The 15,372-nt window shown below is 41.4% G+C and overlaps 1 protein-coding gene across 3 annotated transcripts in view; it reads left to right on the top strand.

The window, feature by feature from the left end:
* The window catches only part of ANAPC1 (anaphase promoting complex subunit 1), a 34,918-nt gene that overhangs the window by 13,141 nt on the left and 6,405 nt on the right, over nucleotides 1–15,372 (top strand). For all 3 annotated transcript variants that reach the window (XM_076335237.1, XM_076335236.1, XM_076335238.1), the window contains exons 20-39: nucleotides 40–188; nucleotides 1,857–1,935; nucleotides 2,043–2,079; nucleotides 2,184–2,254; nucleotides 2,428–2,606; nucleotides 5,609–5,835; nucleotides 7,085–7,203; nucleotides 7,699–7,970; nucleotides 8,810–9,044; nucleotides 10,241–10,332; nucleotides 10,504–10,638; nucleotides 10,806–10,888; nucleotides 11,040–11,118; nucleotides 11,740–11,814; nucleotides 12,498–12,574; nucleotides 12,812–12,902; nucleotides 12,994–13,047; nucleotides 13,352–13,545; nucleotides 13,921–14,007; nucleotides 14,520–14,637. In XM_076335237.1, coding sequence (XP_076191352.1) covers nucleotides 40–188; nucleotides 1,857–1,935; nucleotides 2,043–2,079; nucleotides 2,184–2,254; nucleotides 2,428–2,606; nucleotides 5,609–5,835; nucleotides 7,085–7,203; nucleotides 7,699–7,970; nucleotides 8,810–9,044; nucleotides 10,241–10,332; nucleotides 10,504–10,638; nucleotides 10,806–10,888; nucleotides 11,040–11,118; nucleotides 11,740–11,814; nucleotides 12,498–12,574; nucleotides 12,812–12,902; nucleotides 12,994–13,047; nucleotides 13,352–13,545; nucleotides 13,921–14,007; nucleotides 14,520–14,637 — 2,453 coding nt within the window. The remainder of the gene's footprint in view (nucleotides 1–39; nucleotides 189–1,856; nucleotides 1,936–2,042; nucleotides 2,080–2,183; nucleotides 2,255–2,427; nucleotides 2,607–5,608; nucleotides 5,836–7,084; nucleotides 7,204–7,698; nucleotides 7,971–8,809; nucleotides 9,045–10,240; nucleotides 10,333–10,503; nucleotides 10,639–10,805; nucleotides 10,889–11,039; nucleotides 11,119–11,739; nucleotides 11,815–12,497; nucleotides 12,575–12,811; nucleotides 12,903–12,993; nucleotides 13,048–13,351; nucleotides 13,546–13,920; nucleotides 14,008–14,519; nucleotides 14,638–15,372) is intronic.

Here is a 15,372-nt window from a genome sequence, read left to right as displayed (position 1 = left end):
TGCCAGGGACTCAATGTCATTGCTGTTCATATGATTAAGTCCAAACAGGTTTCATGCACCATCCCTCATTTTTTTCTGCTGAGCCTCCGAGTATCTTTCAGTGGCTGAGTTCCTGTCTGAAGGGAGAAAGAGTGCAGCCTTATCCTTACTTACCAGGAATCTGTGAAAGGAGCAAACTGGTAGTACTGGTACGTACTTTGGCAAAAAGGATGTGTTTTATTCTGTCAGCACAGCAGCACTGTGGCCAGGGTTTGCCCCAGCTGCTTAATTTCCTGCAAGTGAAGTGTCCCCAGTGGGAAGTTGAATAACAGAGGGTTTAACCGTACTGTGTGGAGCAACGGGGGCATACTGAAGCAGGGCAGTAGCCATACTGGAGGGGTATTGAGCCTGTGATAACTCACTCGGCTGTAGCTGTACTATTTGGAGACTTAAGCATCTCCAAGTGTTGCTGCTCTGTACTAAGTAGACCTCATCTGTCTGCATGAAGTTCTCATGAGTATCCCCTGCGATATAGTAAACTGTGTGGTGTCAGCCTCACCACAGCGGGAATAATATGTGTTTAGCAGAGAAATCCCTGCGAGTCCCATCTTCTCTTTTATTACTTCAATATTACTGAAGTGTGTAGATGGGTTTTAGCAGGTGGGAGGAGGTATTTGAGGTTGGGAAGGAGAGCTCGTGAGTGCAGAGTGAGTAGCCTATGCTTCACTGCTTATGTTTTTTTTTGTGGTTTGCAGTAGTGGCATGTGCAAAGTAATAATGTAACTCAAAGTTAACTGTATTTTGTGAGTGAGAATTTCCCGGCTTTCTTCTTGGGCATGTATCAGCATAAATATTTAGTCTCATGAGTAGTTATAAGCGCTGATGTTACCTCTTGGTCAGCCTTGCTCACTTATTCACAAAGCATTTATGGAGAAAACCTGCCAACACAGGGTTTGGAGCAGAGGTGTTGAGCCTGAGGTGGATGAAGAGAAAAACAGGGAGGAGAGACTCTGCTCTGACCCAAGTGACCAAGATTAGTTGCGGAGTCTCTGATTTGAGCTGCCAGGAGTCAGCCTGTCCTCTGCTTCAGAGTGTGGAGGGTTGAAGGAGCAGTGCTGAGACTGTTTAAAGTGCTGATGCTTTTGCTTAAAACTTGCCTCCGCATTCAAGCTCTGAAGAACTGTAGCCTTTCCCTCGGGCTGTCACCTGTGACTGTCCATCCAGCTCTGTCTTTTCTCCTACCTCTGCGTGACTTGCCTATACGGAGGTCAGAGCTGGCATGTTGGCAGTGTATCTTATCAGAAGATCTTAATGAAAAACACAAAAGACTTTTACCTGTGATTTTTGCTTTTGCCCTGCCAGCTTGTCTCTCAGTATCAAAAAGTAAACAGGGTGACAGATCACTTTGATAGCTGAAGTGGACCCTGCTTTGCACGGGGAACAACTCTTCACTCGGAGCCTTCACAAAGTAGCCAATATTCAAGATGTGGAGAAAACTGAGTGAAAAATGGTGTCTGTAGAAGATGTGTGTGTGTTTTGCAAAAGAAATTAAATGAAATGTGAGAAACATGGGAAATATACTAGGAACATGTTTTTCTCTTTAGAAGATCTTTCTCTTTTTACCTTTGAAACAATTATCAGGGAAAATTGAGTTAATTGTTTCAGGATTTATTTTTTCCAAACTTCAAGATAGAAATCTAAAGCGTAAGAGTTTGTTCTTGCTTCTGTTGTTTCAATCTCCTTTTACTAACAATGTTTTCGTGATAAACCTGCCCACTGTTTAAGTTACTAAAGTTATTTCTGCCTGTTTTGATAGGCAGTACAGCAATAGCTGCACACTAAGTGACTTTGTATTATGGTGTCTCTTTCCTGTCCAGAGTGTGGCTCTGTATATACTTGGTGATGAGAGCGCTGTATCTAACGAAGCCTCCCATTATTTGTACAAGATTACATCAGGTAATGATGCTTTGATGCCATCATAGTATCTCCTAGTGCCTTGTGCTTGTTATGTGCTGTCCTTTTGCTTGGAGAATGTGGAAGTAATGTGGCCTTGTCTTTCCTAGGACAACGAAAACAGCAAACAGAACAGGATGACTATCGGTATGGGGTTTTTTAGTATTATTTTAAACTCTTTGAGTTTTTGACTCTGCTGAGTTTTGGACTAGCTTTTATTGGCTTGTCCTTTATTTCCCTTTATTTTACAGATGCAGTTTCAGACACAGCACATCTGTTTCCAGCCTGGCTGAAAAGTTAGTTATTTGGATGACTAATGTTGGTAAGAGCAGCTTTTATCGTTGTGCAAAGCGGTAAAATCATAAGTAATATGATTTTACTATTTACATATTACTTAGTAATATGATATTACTAAGTCTTGTGCTTGCCTAATAGGAAATACACTTTATCTAGTTTCGATAAAACAGTTTATTTTTTTTCCTCATTAATTTTAAGGTTTCACCTTAAGAGATCTGGAGTCTCTCCCCTTTGGTGTAGCTCTTCCTATTAGAGATGCAATATATTATTGCCGAGAGCAGCCTGCCTCAGACTGGCCAGAAGCAGTTTGTCTCTTGATTGGGCGCCAGGATCTGTCCAAACAGGCGTGTGAAGGGAACCTGCAAAAGGGTAAATCTGTGAGTATGGGCATAAATGGATTTCACGGTATTGGGTATTGGGCAGAGCACTCTGTTCAGAAACTTCCCCACCATCTGCTGCTGCTCAGGGCATCAGAAGGTGCAGAATTCAAGATTGAGGGCAGCACAGGGTTTACACGCATATGAGGGTTTCAGTATAAAAACCAGCATCCGGCACAGGAAGAGTACATGCATAGCTGTGGAAACTGTCAACATAAAACAGATTTTAAACTTAATTCAGGCATGGTCCTCAAAAGTTTTGCCTACAGAGCTATTTGATTGCCTCTGTAAGTCCTCCTCATCTCCAAAATGGCTGCACCTTTGAGAGGTGTTAGAGAGGTTTTGGTACTCCATCTGGAGACTGCCATCAAAACAGCAGTGGCCCAGGGAGAAGGAAGTGGGTATTTGTCAGTCTGGCTCCTTCTTGGGTTGGCATAGCTGGCATCTCCCTCTCCTCTGGAAGAACCGGATTGCTTTCTGAAAGACGCTTTTTATATACTTTTTTTTTTCCTCAAAAAGCGTTTAGTTCTTTGTATCCTGAAGCAAAATGGAAAAAAAAGTGTGGTGTTTTTCTTTTAAACGTTTTCTTCTGATTGTAAGATGCTAGTGATTCCCACAGAGTTGTAGCTCACTTACGTGTCTTTTGTTGAAGACACTCTGGAAGCCAAAACTCTTCTTGAAAGCTGGTTAGGGGCATGCATAAAAGCACTTAATAGTAGCAGAGAGATTGTCTGTAGCCTTTTCAGAAGTCAGGAAGAGGGACTCAGTCTCAAGTACCTCTTGGTCAAGATCCTTTTTGCTGTCTTAGCTTTGAAAGTGATATTAAAATTATTCTGACTTTTTGTAACAGAGGCTTCATGACTAACTACATATCAAAAAAAATTATTTTTTTTAAAAGTTCATTTAGCAGAAAAGTAAATGAACTATATGTCCAAATCTGATGTCCCACCATTCATTAAAAATCCATTTTATTTTTTGCTGGTGAAGTTTTGCCCAACGGTAACAGTACTGAATCTTAAAATGATGATAAATTTGATTTTATCACTTACTTTATAACAATGCCTCGAATATATGTTACCTTAAAAGGATAAAGTGATCTTCAAACACCAAATTGTTTGTCATTTCTCAGGAGGGCAGGGTGGAGTTTCCTGTTTCAAAACGGACGCTGGCTATATGGGTGGTGCAGTTATGTATTGAGATTTAGTGCGTATTTATCAGAAGAAATTGGTTTTCATTCATCAGCTGTTAATTTACTCGCCCTCCTGGAGTCATGTGTTACCAGTGAGCCTTAGGAAGGCCCTGTGTTCGATCTAGTCTGTGTAAGTCTGTATCTTTCAGCGTGCTGAAATTCCGAGGTATAGAACAGGAAAAATGACCAGTTTAGAGAGAAATGTGGGGTTTTTTGTTCCTAGATTTATCATACCAATATTTATCATCTCTTGCCTTGTTATTTTTTTAAATTAATCTCTCATCTGTGAGAGATGGAAAAGAAAGAGGAGTATGCTGGCCCACCTTAGGGTCGATGTCCGTATTATTTTGTCGGACCATAAGGAAACTGTATATTCTGCAGGAAAGCTTATTTCTGCAGAACTCTAAAAATAAAATGAACCCTTCATGCAGGGTGACAGCCTTGTCTGAAGCAAGTGTAGGGCAAGCAGATTGTGGGCATACTCTGTTGCATCCTGACCTATGCTATCCTTGCCATTCTTGTCAGTGGTCCTGTGCATTGCTTGTGTGATGTCAATAAACAGGAGAGGACAGAGTCTTAAACAAGGATTTCATAAATCTTGCATAGAAAGAGGGCTTTTCCACAGTGCTTCTAAGCAACGAAGTGCTTCGGTATTTTTCTGGTCATGTAGTTCTGGTGTGCAAGTTCAAAAAACGTTCCGGTACTGTGGTGAAACCCAGGTTGGGTGACAGCAGCAAATGTTTGGAATTTACTGCCATGCAGGCTGACTGTTTATTTTAATAGGTAGCTTGGCTTTTCCAAGGTTGTTGTAGGGGGGAATCCAAATTAAAGCCCTAATTCATGAGAACATCAATGATTAGAACAATAAAGCAGGTTCCCGAACAGAATATGCAGAACAGCAGTTCTAACTGGGTTGAGGGTCAGTAGGTACTGGCACTTATAAAAGGGCAGGGCCTGTTGCGACAGGACAAGGGGGAATGGCTTTAAACTAAAGGGGGGTAGATTTAGACTAGAGATAAGGAAGAAATGTTTTACGCTGAGGGTGGTGAAGCACTGGGACAGGTTGCCCAGAGAGGTGGTGGATGCCCCATCCCTGGAAACATTCCAGGTCAGGTTGGACGGGGCTCTGAGCAACCTGATCTAGTTGCAGATGTCCCTGCCCACGGCAGGGGGGTTGGACTAGATGACCTTTAAAGGTGTCTTCCAACCCAAACTATTCTATGATTCTAAAAGGAGGTTGTCATCAGAGGACTGTGTCTGTTGCTTCCGGATTTTAACCTCTGTTTTAATATACACCAAAACGCTCATCTAGGTTTCTGTTTTTTCACTGCTGAACTTGAAGAAAAAAACACATATGTGTTTTCATAGCCATCATAGATAATTGTGTAGGCAGGGAGGGGAAAGCCCTTTCCTACTACTGCTCTGAAACAAGAAATAGTTTTGAAAGAAAGATGACTTTCGTATCTCACCTCTTCAAGCTCCCGCTTGTCAGTCCTTGCTCAACAGCCTTTGCTACATCTTTGACATCTCCTCCTCTCTTGATAGTTATTTATCCCATTTAGGTGTGCAAAAATAGCTGATTACAATGTTCAGAACTCCTCGTGGCCTCCTAAATGAATGTAAGGAGTGGGTGAACAGTGTCGTTCACGATTGCACGAATCTCAGTCCATTCTATTTACAGACCCATCTCAGTGCAGGTAATTGTGCTGAGTGCGTCCAGGTTGTGGTGCTGATGTTTGCTGGCTTTCTGAGAGTTAGCAATATCCATGTGCACTACTGGAAATGACTTCTCTCCTTTCTCTTTCCCTTGTAGTCTGTGGGCCCAGTCCTGTCCTCCGATATTCCCTCTGGAACCGAATCGGAAGAGGATGAGGATGGCATGAATGACATGAACGAGGAAGTGATGTCACTAATATGGAGCGAGGATTTGAGAGTGCAGGAAGTACGCAGACTCCTTCAGAGTGCCCGTCCTGTACGTGTCAATGTAGTGCAGATGCCAGAAGCTAGTGATCATGAATACATAGAAGAGAAAGAAAACCGGTAAAAACTGTCTCCGTTTCTAGCAGTATTTCGTTAGCATTTCACTCGGGTGAAAAATTGTTTGAATATTTTTGGTGGCTTAAAGTTCAGTATGTCTAACCAAACAGTGCAATATATCTTAGTCTGAACTGAACATTAAAGTAGGCAGGCCTGAGTGAAGGACACACAGAAGAGGGTTGGATTTCATAATCCAAGTCTTTGAAGCTCAGTGTACATCAAAACTCTGCTGTGTTTGAGTTGGAGGGCACTCCGGATTGGAGCAGCATATGGGAAAGATTGTTAGTTTGAACCCCAGACAGCATGTTGAGATCAGTTAGGGTTTGAAAGCAGATTGTAGCTTTTTTTTTTTTCCCCCCCTACCTAAAATGTGTGAAATATAAGGAGGACCTAGTCTGTAGAGAAAATGCCTCTGTAGAGAACAAAGTGTCGTCCATCCCCTGCCTAAAACTAGAGAGCCCTTTGTTCAGGGCTGATCTTAGGTTTAAGCAAGACTTGGGTCAGGGGACCGAATTAATTCTACAGAAAGCAAGTTCACTGTCCCATCCCTCTCTCTTTTGAAACCTCCTATTGGAGCCATTATATGCCTAGTGGCCTCACCATTGTCCCCATCCTCCTTCTTTAGTCACTTATTTTGGGGGTGTTAAAAGTATCTTCTTTAAAAAACAAAAGAAAAAAAGCAAACTTCAGAACATGATTAACATGCAAAGCACTCTACAGAAGTAGGAAGCTAAAGGAATGCATCAAATTATTGTCTGACCTAACAAGCTGAGTAATCTAGCAAGTCTAGAAAGTGTTTCCAGAGTAAATCATAGAGAATTGTGGTCAGCATTCTTGGAAGCACATTATTAATTCTGTACACAGGTTATTACTAGATGTGATCACTAGTCATAGCCAGATCCCATACGGCAATCAGCTTTGTTTTGCTTTCTCCTAACACCTTGTTTCTGATATGGCTGCTAAATTGTCCGTAGCACAGATTTGTTTAACTAGCACCTAGCTTTAAGGGAAAAATAGAGACAAGTTTCAACATGATGTCAGCTAAAGTATATCTTTGAAATTAATCTTGTAAGGAGCAACAATGCGGTTCAAAAGTTTTAGCCTACTAAAAAAAAAAAAAAGGAAAGACAACATGCTATCAAAAAACGGTCTGTCCAGTGCCTGTTGTCTGTAGGTTCATTTTATATCACGTATTTGGAAAAATTTTCTGTATTGAGCAACTGGCTCGGTTTTTCTGTCGTCTCCCCAACAGGCTGTTACAGCTGTGCCAGCGAACCATGGCACTACCTGTTGGACGAGGAATGTTCACTTTGTTCTCATATCATCCTGTTCCAACAGAACAGTTGCCCATCCCTAAGCTGAATCTAACTGGTACGTTGGTCGGAGTTTCTTTCGGTTGTTACCCCATTTCTTTCTAAACCTGTCGTAATTTTTATAGCATCTTCTGTGTCTCTCTGCAAAGAGTTCCATAGCTTAAGTGTGCTTTTTGTGAAGAAGTAGCTCTTTGTTTTGAATCTGTCACCTACTAGCTTCTTGTTATGAGGCCAATGTTGTTATCTAACACTGAGACCTTATATCAGGTACATTCTGAGAAGCAGAGAGGTGAAATAAATTGTCTAAGGGCACGCAGCTGATCAGTGTTGGTGTCATACAGGACAGAGATACTGCAAAGTCCACATCGCTGGTTCATCTACTATGCTGTGCTGTCTTCTGACATGCCTGAAGATACCCAAGGCTGTCTTCGGATTGGAAGTGTTATGTAGCATGCTGTCAGAGTTTGTTCACTTGGCACCCTGCTAAGTTGAGAGCTGTTTCTGAAGTGGTTTGGATTCACCTAATTGCTTTTAATGATTTTGTCATGGGCAGGCCGTGCTCCTCCTAGGAACACCACTGTTGATCTGAACAGTGGGAACATCGATGTGCCTCCTAACATGGCTTGCTGGGCCAGCTTTCACAACGGGGTAGCTGCCGGCCTGAAGATAGCGCCTGCTTCACAGATAGACTCTGCTTGGATTGTCTATAACAAGCCCAAAATTGCTGAACTAGCAAATGAATACGCAGGCTTCCTCATGGCGCTGGGTCTCAACGGGCATCTCACAAAACTTGCCACGCTCAATATACATGACTACCTAACAAAGGTGAGGCCTTCTTTCATAGGCAACAGAGAAAAATATCTGTAGGACTTGAATTCTTTAAACAAAACAAGAAAGAAAAGTCAGCAGATTTCTTTGAAACACTGAATTGGAAGTTTCCTAGCGTGGGAGAATATCAGAGTTGCTTCACTAATGTTAGTAGTGCAGGGCTTCATTTCTGTTTAAAAGATTTTCAGCAGTTTTATGACTAAATCTTTCCATGTTGTGCACAGCTCATTGGGATAGGTGAATGCTCTGAATTACTTCTGCTCACTTTCTATCAAAATGTTCTTGTTAATCTTTGCATTACAGAGTTAGAGCTAGGGACTCAAGATTTTATGGACTTTGCATTAAAAGGCTGAAAATGATATGTGCTCTTGAAATCTCACCCTAAATTGTAAGAAGTTGTGAACACATAATTACTTTCAAACTTAAACACCAGGAAACGATACATGTGGCTTGGGGGGAGGGATTGATAAAGAACTACCAAGGAGATAGGTAAGATCCTTTTAAAGCAAAAACTTCAGGTTTTGTTTTAGAACAACCCAAGTGTGTTGGGGTTTTTTTGGAAACTAAACATTTACATTATAACCATGCTTAGTATTTGATTGTGTGAGAATTTCTATTTGGATTGAAGTCTTGCCTCTGCAGTAAGGTCATGCATTTGGGAAATACCTTTACACCCATAACAGCTAGTGTTCATTTTCCTGAAGGGGTGGATAAAAAAGTTTAGCTGCTGTGTATACTTGAGAATGTAAGACTTGTGTTAGATACTTGGACAAGTGTCTTTCCTTTTCTGAACACGTCTGCTTTCTTTGGTCGCTGATGCTTGTTGCCTTTCTCAGGGCCATGAGATGACAAGTATTGGACTATTGCTTGGTGTTTCTGCTGCCAAGTTGGGCACAATGGATATGGCTATTACACGCCTCCTGAGCATCCACATACCTGCTCTCCTGCCACCAACTTCAACAGAGCTGGATGTCCCCCACAATGTGCAGGTGGCTGCCGTGATAGGAATAGGCCTCGTCTATCAGGGCACCGCTCACAGGCACACAGCTGAGGTTCTGCTGGCTGAAATAGGTAGGTGCTAACGCTGAAAAAACGGGATGAGGACTGGGAGGATCGCAACGTGTGAATGATTAGCACAATGCATCAGGGAGCTGGGAATTTTAACGTCTTTAACTATACATCTGCCACTGCAATACTCGCCTCTCATTTTCCAAACCCCATCTTCTGTTTTCAGAGAAACAGAAGTTACTGTGAACTGTGTATCTGTATAGCATAGAACAATCATTGAATTTAGTAGAAGAAATGTAGCAGCATCAGTGCTGGACCTAGATGCTTTTTCCATCTGGAAATTTTGTCTGATGAGAGCTGGTCTGGGGTTTCTGGGGTTGCCAGCTACTTGGTAAAAGGACTGCAGTAACTACACATTCCTCCTGACCCGGATGCTGTATCTGCAGAGATCCTGACCCTCTACAGCTTTTGAGCAGATCTGTTGCACGCTGTATACCCAACGCATCTGATGCTTCCCAGACACTTGTTGTTTCTCATGTCTGTCCATGAGGTAGCTGCCACTGTAGAAACCAGAGATGGAGGCACTGGGTGGGGAAAAAATGCTTTCCTCTTGCAAGGACAGTCTTGTTGGCTCGCTAGGTTGGTGGAAGTGCAGCCATCGTGTCCTAAATTCTCCTGTTCCGAATTTGTTTAAGGCTTTCTAAACAGTAGTCTTTAAGAGCTGGTTCTGAACAGTAAATTTCTGATCTGAATTGTGTCCTCATTCTGCGGATAGTTCTTCTGATTTTATTTGTAACGGTTCTTATTAATGTTTATATGTAACTTTAAAAGAGACTGTATGGATTATTAAATAGAGAATGAGATAAATTTTAAGGGTGAAATTGTACCTGTTCTGTTTCTGGTAATTTGATACATGCAATCTTTCCTAGCAACAGCTTTTGAACTCTGCTGACAGCATTTGGATAGGTTCAGAGGTCTTAAAGTATACGCAATTGTAACATGGCCTTTTCACTCTCTCTCTTTCTGAACCCCAACCATATCATTTAGCAATATATACTGCTTCTGGTGGGGTTTGCCATTTGGTGATGGATGGGTTAAGTGACAATTATTTGTAATTCCACTGAGAACTTTCTTGACTTTCTTGAAGGGACAGATTTTTTTTTTCCCCCTCATTTCATTAGAAATGTAGTGCTTAATGAAAGAATGTTTACTTAGCTGGAATTTTAAAAGATTAGTTTCACTGTTCTGTTTTTCTCCAGGACGTCCCCCTGGACCAGAAATGGAGTACTGCACAGACAGAGAGTCCTATTCACTTGCATCTGGGCTAGCCTTAGGCATGGTTTGCCTAGGGGTAAGTGCCTCTCTTCATTTCAGCTGCAATTGAGTAGAAGAATCATTATATATTGGGGTGGGGTAGCAAGAGCTGTTTCATCCTTGACTCCCAACTGCCTTTGGCTGAAAGCGTTTTTTTCTCATATAGCAAGGCACTTCCATATTATTTCTTCTCCTCTTCATTCCTTAGCACGGCAGTAATTTGATAGGCATGTCAGACCTCAATGTTCCCGAGCAGCTTTACCAGTACATGGTTGGAGGCCACAGGCGGTTCCAAGCGGGAATGCACAGAGAGAAGCACAAGTCTCCCAGTTATCAAATCAAGGTACGTGTTGATGATGTTTTTGCTCATTTAAGCTGAAAACAACAATAGTTGAAGTCCGAGAGGTATGTGTCTCGATGCGCCAAGTGACTTTGAATGCCTGTACACATCACTGCAGGCTGTTGTCTTCCTAGTCAGCTGGTCTGAAAGTATGCATTGCGTTTTCACAGGAGGGAGACACCATAAATGTGGATGTTACTTGTCCAGGTGCCACACTTGCACTTGCTATGATCTACCTAAAGACTAATAACAGGTATTAACCTTGGAATTGCTCAGACATTTTGCAGTAACTTGTGATAGCAGTTTAAACTGCCGTAATGTTGGCTCTGCTTTGTGTGGCTTACTCAATTTTGTGCATTGCTGAAATAAGATCTGGAAACCCTGTTCCTTACTGTGCTCTGCAGATCCATTGCTGACTGGCTTCAAGCACCAGATACCATGTATTTGCTGGACTTTGTAAAACCAGAGTTCCTTTTATTGAGGGTAAGATTTTCTTTTGTTTCACTTCTTCATCTACTTAATGATACTAAAAATGCATCTTCTTTATTTTAATTTTTAATCCAGCCCACGTGCCTATCATGCAGAATCCTTTAGATAGCTGGTAATTCACTTGCTTGCCAGCCAAACTCATACCTTCAAACAATTTCTGCTTGCAGTAAGGCAGCTTGCTTGTCATGCGGCACTAGAGACAGAATTTAGTGAGAAATATTTGAATAATACATTTTATGTGGAATGTTCAATTAGATGTTTAGGTAAATGTTTCTAGCTTTTCCCAAATTAATTTCACAGGTAAAAAATAAGTTAGGCCTCAGCATCTGTTATAAGTACATAGTGAATTTTCATCTCGCTTTACCAACTAAAGATACAGACCTTGCAAGGATTTATTCTGTGGTTCTTTTTTCTGCAAGCACAATTTGCATCTCTTAAAATAAAAGCTATTTTGTCACTTCTGATACGAAGGCTGAGAAACAGTGAAGAAGCTGCTAGTGGGTAGCTGGATTGTCTGCGTTTCTGAATGCATTTAGTACATTAAAAAAAAAAAAATTGATGTTTGTATTGGGTTTTTTTTTCTTCCTTATGTTTTGGCTTTCTCACTTTTTTTAGACTTTGGCTCGATGCCTGATTTTGTGGGATGACATCTTGCCCAATTCCAAGTGGGTTAATAGCAACGTGCCCCAAGTAGGTATCTACACTTAATGTGCTTACTTCCCAATTTTACATCTCACTGGATTGCTCTGCATGTGAACATTTCCGTAGTCGGATGAGCTGCACAAGAAAATGTATGTTAATCGTGTTCACATGACAGAGATGATGGTTACGTTGGATTCCTGGACTGTTATGGGAGCACTGGGGACTCCCATCCCGTCATGCTAGAGAGGAGAGGATTGAGGAGGGATGCAACTGTTCAAGACATAAAATGGTGCCAGAGAGAGATAGGGATTAAACTCCACCTTGACCAAGCAAGAAGCCAGGTGTAAAACTGCTGCAAGGAGGTTTCAGTTGAGCGTTATGAATAACTTAGATATTTATCTATCAGAAATACAGGATGCTGATGGACTACATAGCCTCTTGAGGTCTCATCCTGTTCTGTTTTCTCTCATATTTGAGTACACATTGTGCTTTTGACAGAGTCTTGCCGTTGTTTTAGAAATCTTTAAGGGACCAGATCCAGGAGCATTGAAGGGTGTCCCTCTTGGATCAGAAGTACAATGGAGCAATAGCATGTGGAAGAAAAAACAGCCCTTATATGCCTGTGACACAGACCTGTTTTGTATCAGTTATGAACCCTCAGTGCCCAGAGTTTCAGTTAATTAATCAGTTTCCCCTGGATTAATTTTTCTATGTCTTAATGGTTTTTGTAGATCATAAGAGAGAACAGTATATCTCTTCATGCAACAGAGCTGCCTTCATCTGAAGACCTGAGTTTAGAAACACTGGCGTAAGTAACATGTAAAAAATTCTTCTTCTGAAAAATGCAGCTGAGCTCTTTATAGGGATATTAGCATGCAAAAAAATCTCTCCCTTGACATTTAGGGAATTTTATTCTCTGTTTTCTGTAAAAGATAAGTCTTTCTTTTCAACTTTCCCTTTTTTTAATTATGAAGGAGTTTGTGATGCGTATTCAGATGAGACAGAGAGAAACATTTAGTCATTTCCTGTTTATGTTGCTTATTAGGCAAGCTCATGTCTATATCATTGCTGGAGCGTGTTTGTCACTGGGATTTCGATTTGCTGGTTCAGAAAATCTGGCAGCATTTAAGTGCTTGGTAAGAGGTTTTTATTTTTTCCCTTCAATTACAAAAGATAAGTTACAGCTCTATGGTATCTATATTTAGTGTGCGTTTCTTTTCTTCCCAGTACAAATATGCAACAGATTTCCTGAAGTGTTTGTCAGCACCAACAGCTTCAATAGTAAGTTCTTTCTAGTTTTCTCTCAATGAAAAGGAGGTTTTGTTGTGTAACGTACTTTGATTACTCTCACCAAAACCTTAATAGAAACAAAACCATCCCTTTTACTTTTCTAAATTACAGACTATTTATAGAATGTGGCAGGGCTGTGAATCATTTTTGTTAAGGACTTTGCTGGTTCTCCGCTCTCCCTCTTTCTGTGGAATGTGGTTTTCGAATGCTGGGGTAGAAAGCAGCGTATTAGACCGACCAGAAGCGTGCGTTTGACCACAGAAGTGTAACAATGCCTTCCCTATTCTACTTGAAGACAGGTCACTATAATCTCGAAACATGCTTGAGCGTCTTGCTGCTGTCTCTCGCGATGGTGATGGCTGGCTCCGGAAACCTGAAAGTTCTTCAGCTTTGCCGTTTCATGCACAAGAAGACAGGCGGAGAGATGAACTACGGGTTCCACCTGGCTCACCACATGGCTTTGGGGCTTCTCTTTCTGGGAGGAGGAAGGTAACTTGCCATTTCCAAAGGCAGGTTTTTATTTCTCTCACCTCTCCTGCAAAAGCTGGAGCAGTGTGCAATTTAATTGATTATTTTTTTTTAATAACATACAGATGAATAAAGACATTTTCTATTGCAAATGAAAGTCCTGTTGTTTTCTAGATACTACATTACTTGAATGCCATAGGAGTGTTTCTGGCTTGTGTTTATTTCCCACTGCTACATGTTTATTTTGACTGCTGTAGGAACACATTTGTAAATTCCTTGCTTGTATGTGCTTTGCTACTGTCCTTCCCTTCCCTGGGACACCAAAATATTTTGAACACCTTTGCTAGTGGCCAGCCTTTGTTAGCACTGAAACTAATAGATAATGTTTTTCTACAGATACTCACTGAGCACTTCTAATTCTTCAATTGCTGCTCTCCTTTGTGCTCTGTACCCTCACTTCCCTGTTCACAGCACGGACAATCGGTAAGGGTTTGCTAGGGTTCTTAGTTCCTTAGGCTAAATCATCTTCTTACAAAAGAGGTTATCTAGAGGCAAATTATTTAGAATTTTTACCTGGGCACTCTGTAAATAATTTTTTTTCAGGTTTAAAAAAAAAAGTGAAAAATAGAAGAAATGAATGAAGATATAAGATGATGGTAGTGATCTTTGATCAGTGAGGAAATGCAAGCAGGTTTCCTGAGGCTCTGCGCTGTGGTCCTGTGACTTGACTGTTCCAGTTTGCTCAGCAGAAAAGATTTTTATGGAAGCTCTGTCCATTTATGGCTCTTAATCAGTTTTAGCTATGATTCATGAAGTCCTGTTCCGTTAGCTAACGCGTACATGTTAAGGCAATATAAAACCTACTAAATTACTACAAATTTCTTTTTAGTTTAATCAACAGCTGTATTTGGTTATTGAGCTGTGTGTAGTTTGGTATTTGGGGATTATTCCCTGGCTGTACTACACGGTGACGAATTCCTTATTCCCATACACAGGTACCACCTTCAGGCTCTGCGACACTTGTACGTGCTGGCGGCAGAACCAAGGCTCTTAACACCCGTTGATGTGGATTCAAACACTCCTTGTTACGCACTGATAGAGGTTACGTACAAGGTAATGTGTCTGGGAGGCAGTAAGGAGCGAAGGCCTTTGAGAAGGTGTGGGAGACAACTGAAGACTCTGATATACCAAAGGCGCGCTGTTTTCATTGTTGTGGCCAGCAGCCTTGGGTTTGTTTTCAAGTTGTGGTGGAGACAAGCCAAATTCTACGCAAATAATGGAAGGGTTGTGCTCAGCCCACTCACACCTTACATGTGCTTTGATGTCACCCGGAGAGCAGAATACAGGACAAGTAAAAGGCACCACAAAGTCTTCAAACAGTCAAGTGTGTAATGACTGACCCGGGGTCATAGTTGTCCTCTTTCTAAAGAGGAAGGACTTCCGAAGGCACAGAGGTGGTTGGAACCATCCGTGGTTTTAAAAGCCTTCTCCTAATTCTGCTGAAACGGGCAACCTAGTGTTTCTCCTGGGTGCTTGCATTATGTCTCTTTTGGGGAAGAGTCCTTTCTGCAGGATTTATTTTGTACAAGCTTACGTGAGACAGGTAATGCTCATGAAAGGACTAAAGAAAGGGTTCTTGGGATTTCAGGGGAGAAGAGGTGCAGCATGGATCCCTTGTGGTTCTGGCAGAGTTCTGCATGTTCATAATATAGTTTACTTTTCAAACCTTCAGATTTCAGTTGAAGTGTGCCTGACTTGCACAATGTTATGTGTTGATCCATCCACGGGAAACATACCTTTAATTTAGGTGTATGTTTCCTGACATTAAAGGCAATGCTAAGTCATGTA

Source organism: Aptenodytes patagonicus, chromosome 3, assembly GCF_965638725.1.
Source record: "Aptenodytes patagonicus chromosome 3, bAptPat1.pri.cur, whole genome shotgun sequence".
Classification (NCBI taxonomy): Eukaryota; Metazoa; Chordata; class Aves; order Sphenisciformes; family Spheniscidae; genus Aptenodytes; species Aptenodytes patagonicus.
Note: the sequence above shows the minus strand (reverse complement) of the source record. Positions and strands in the feature narration are given on the sequence as shown.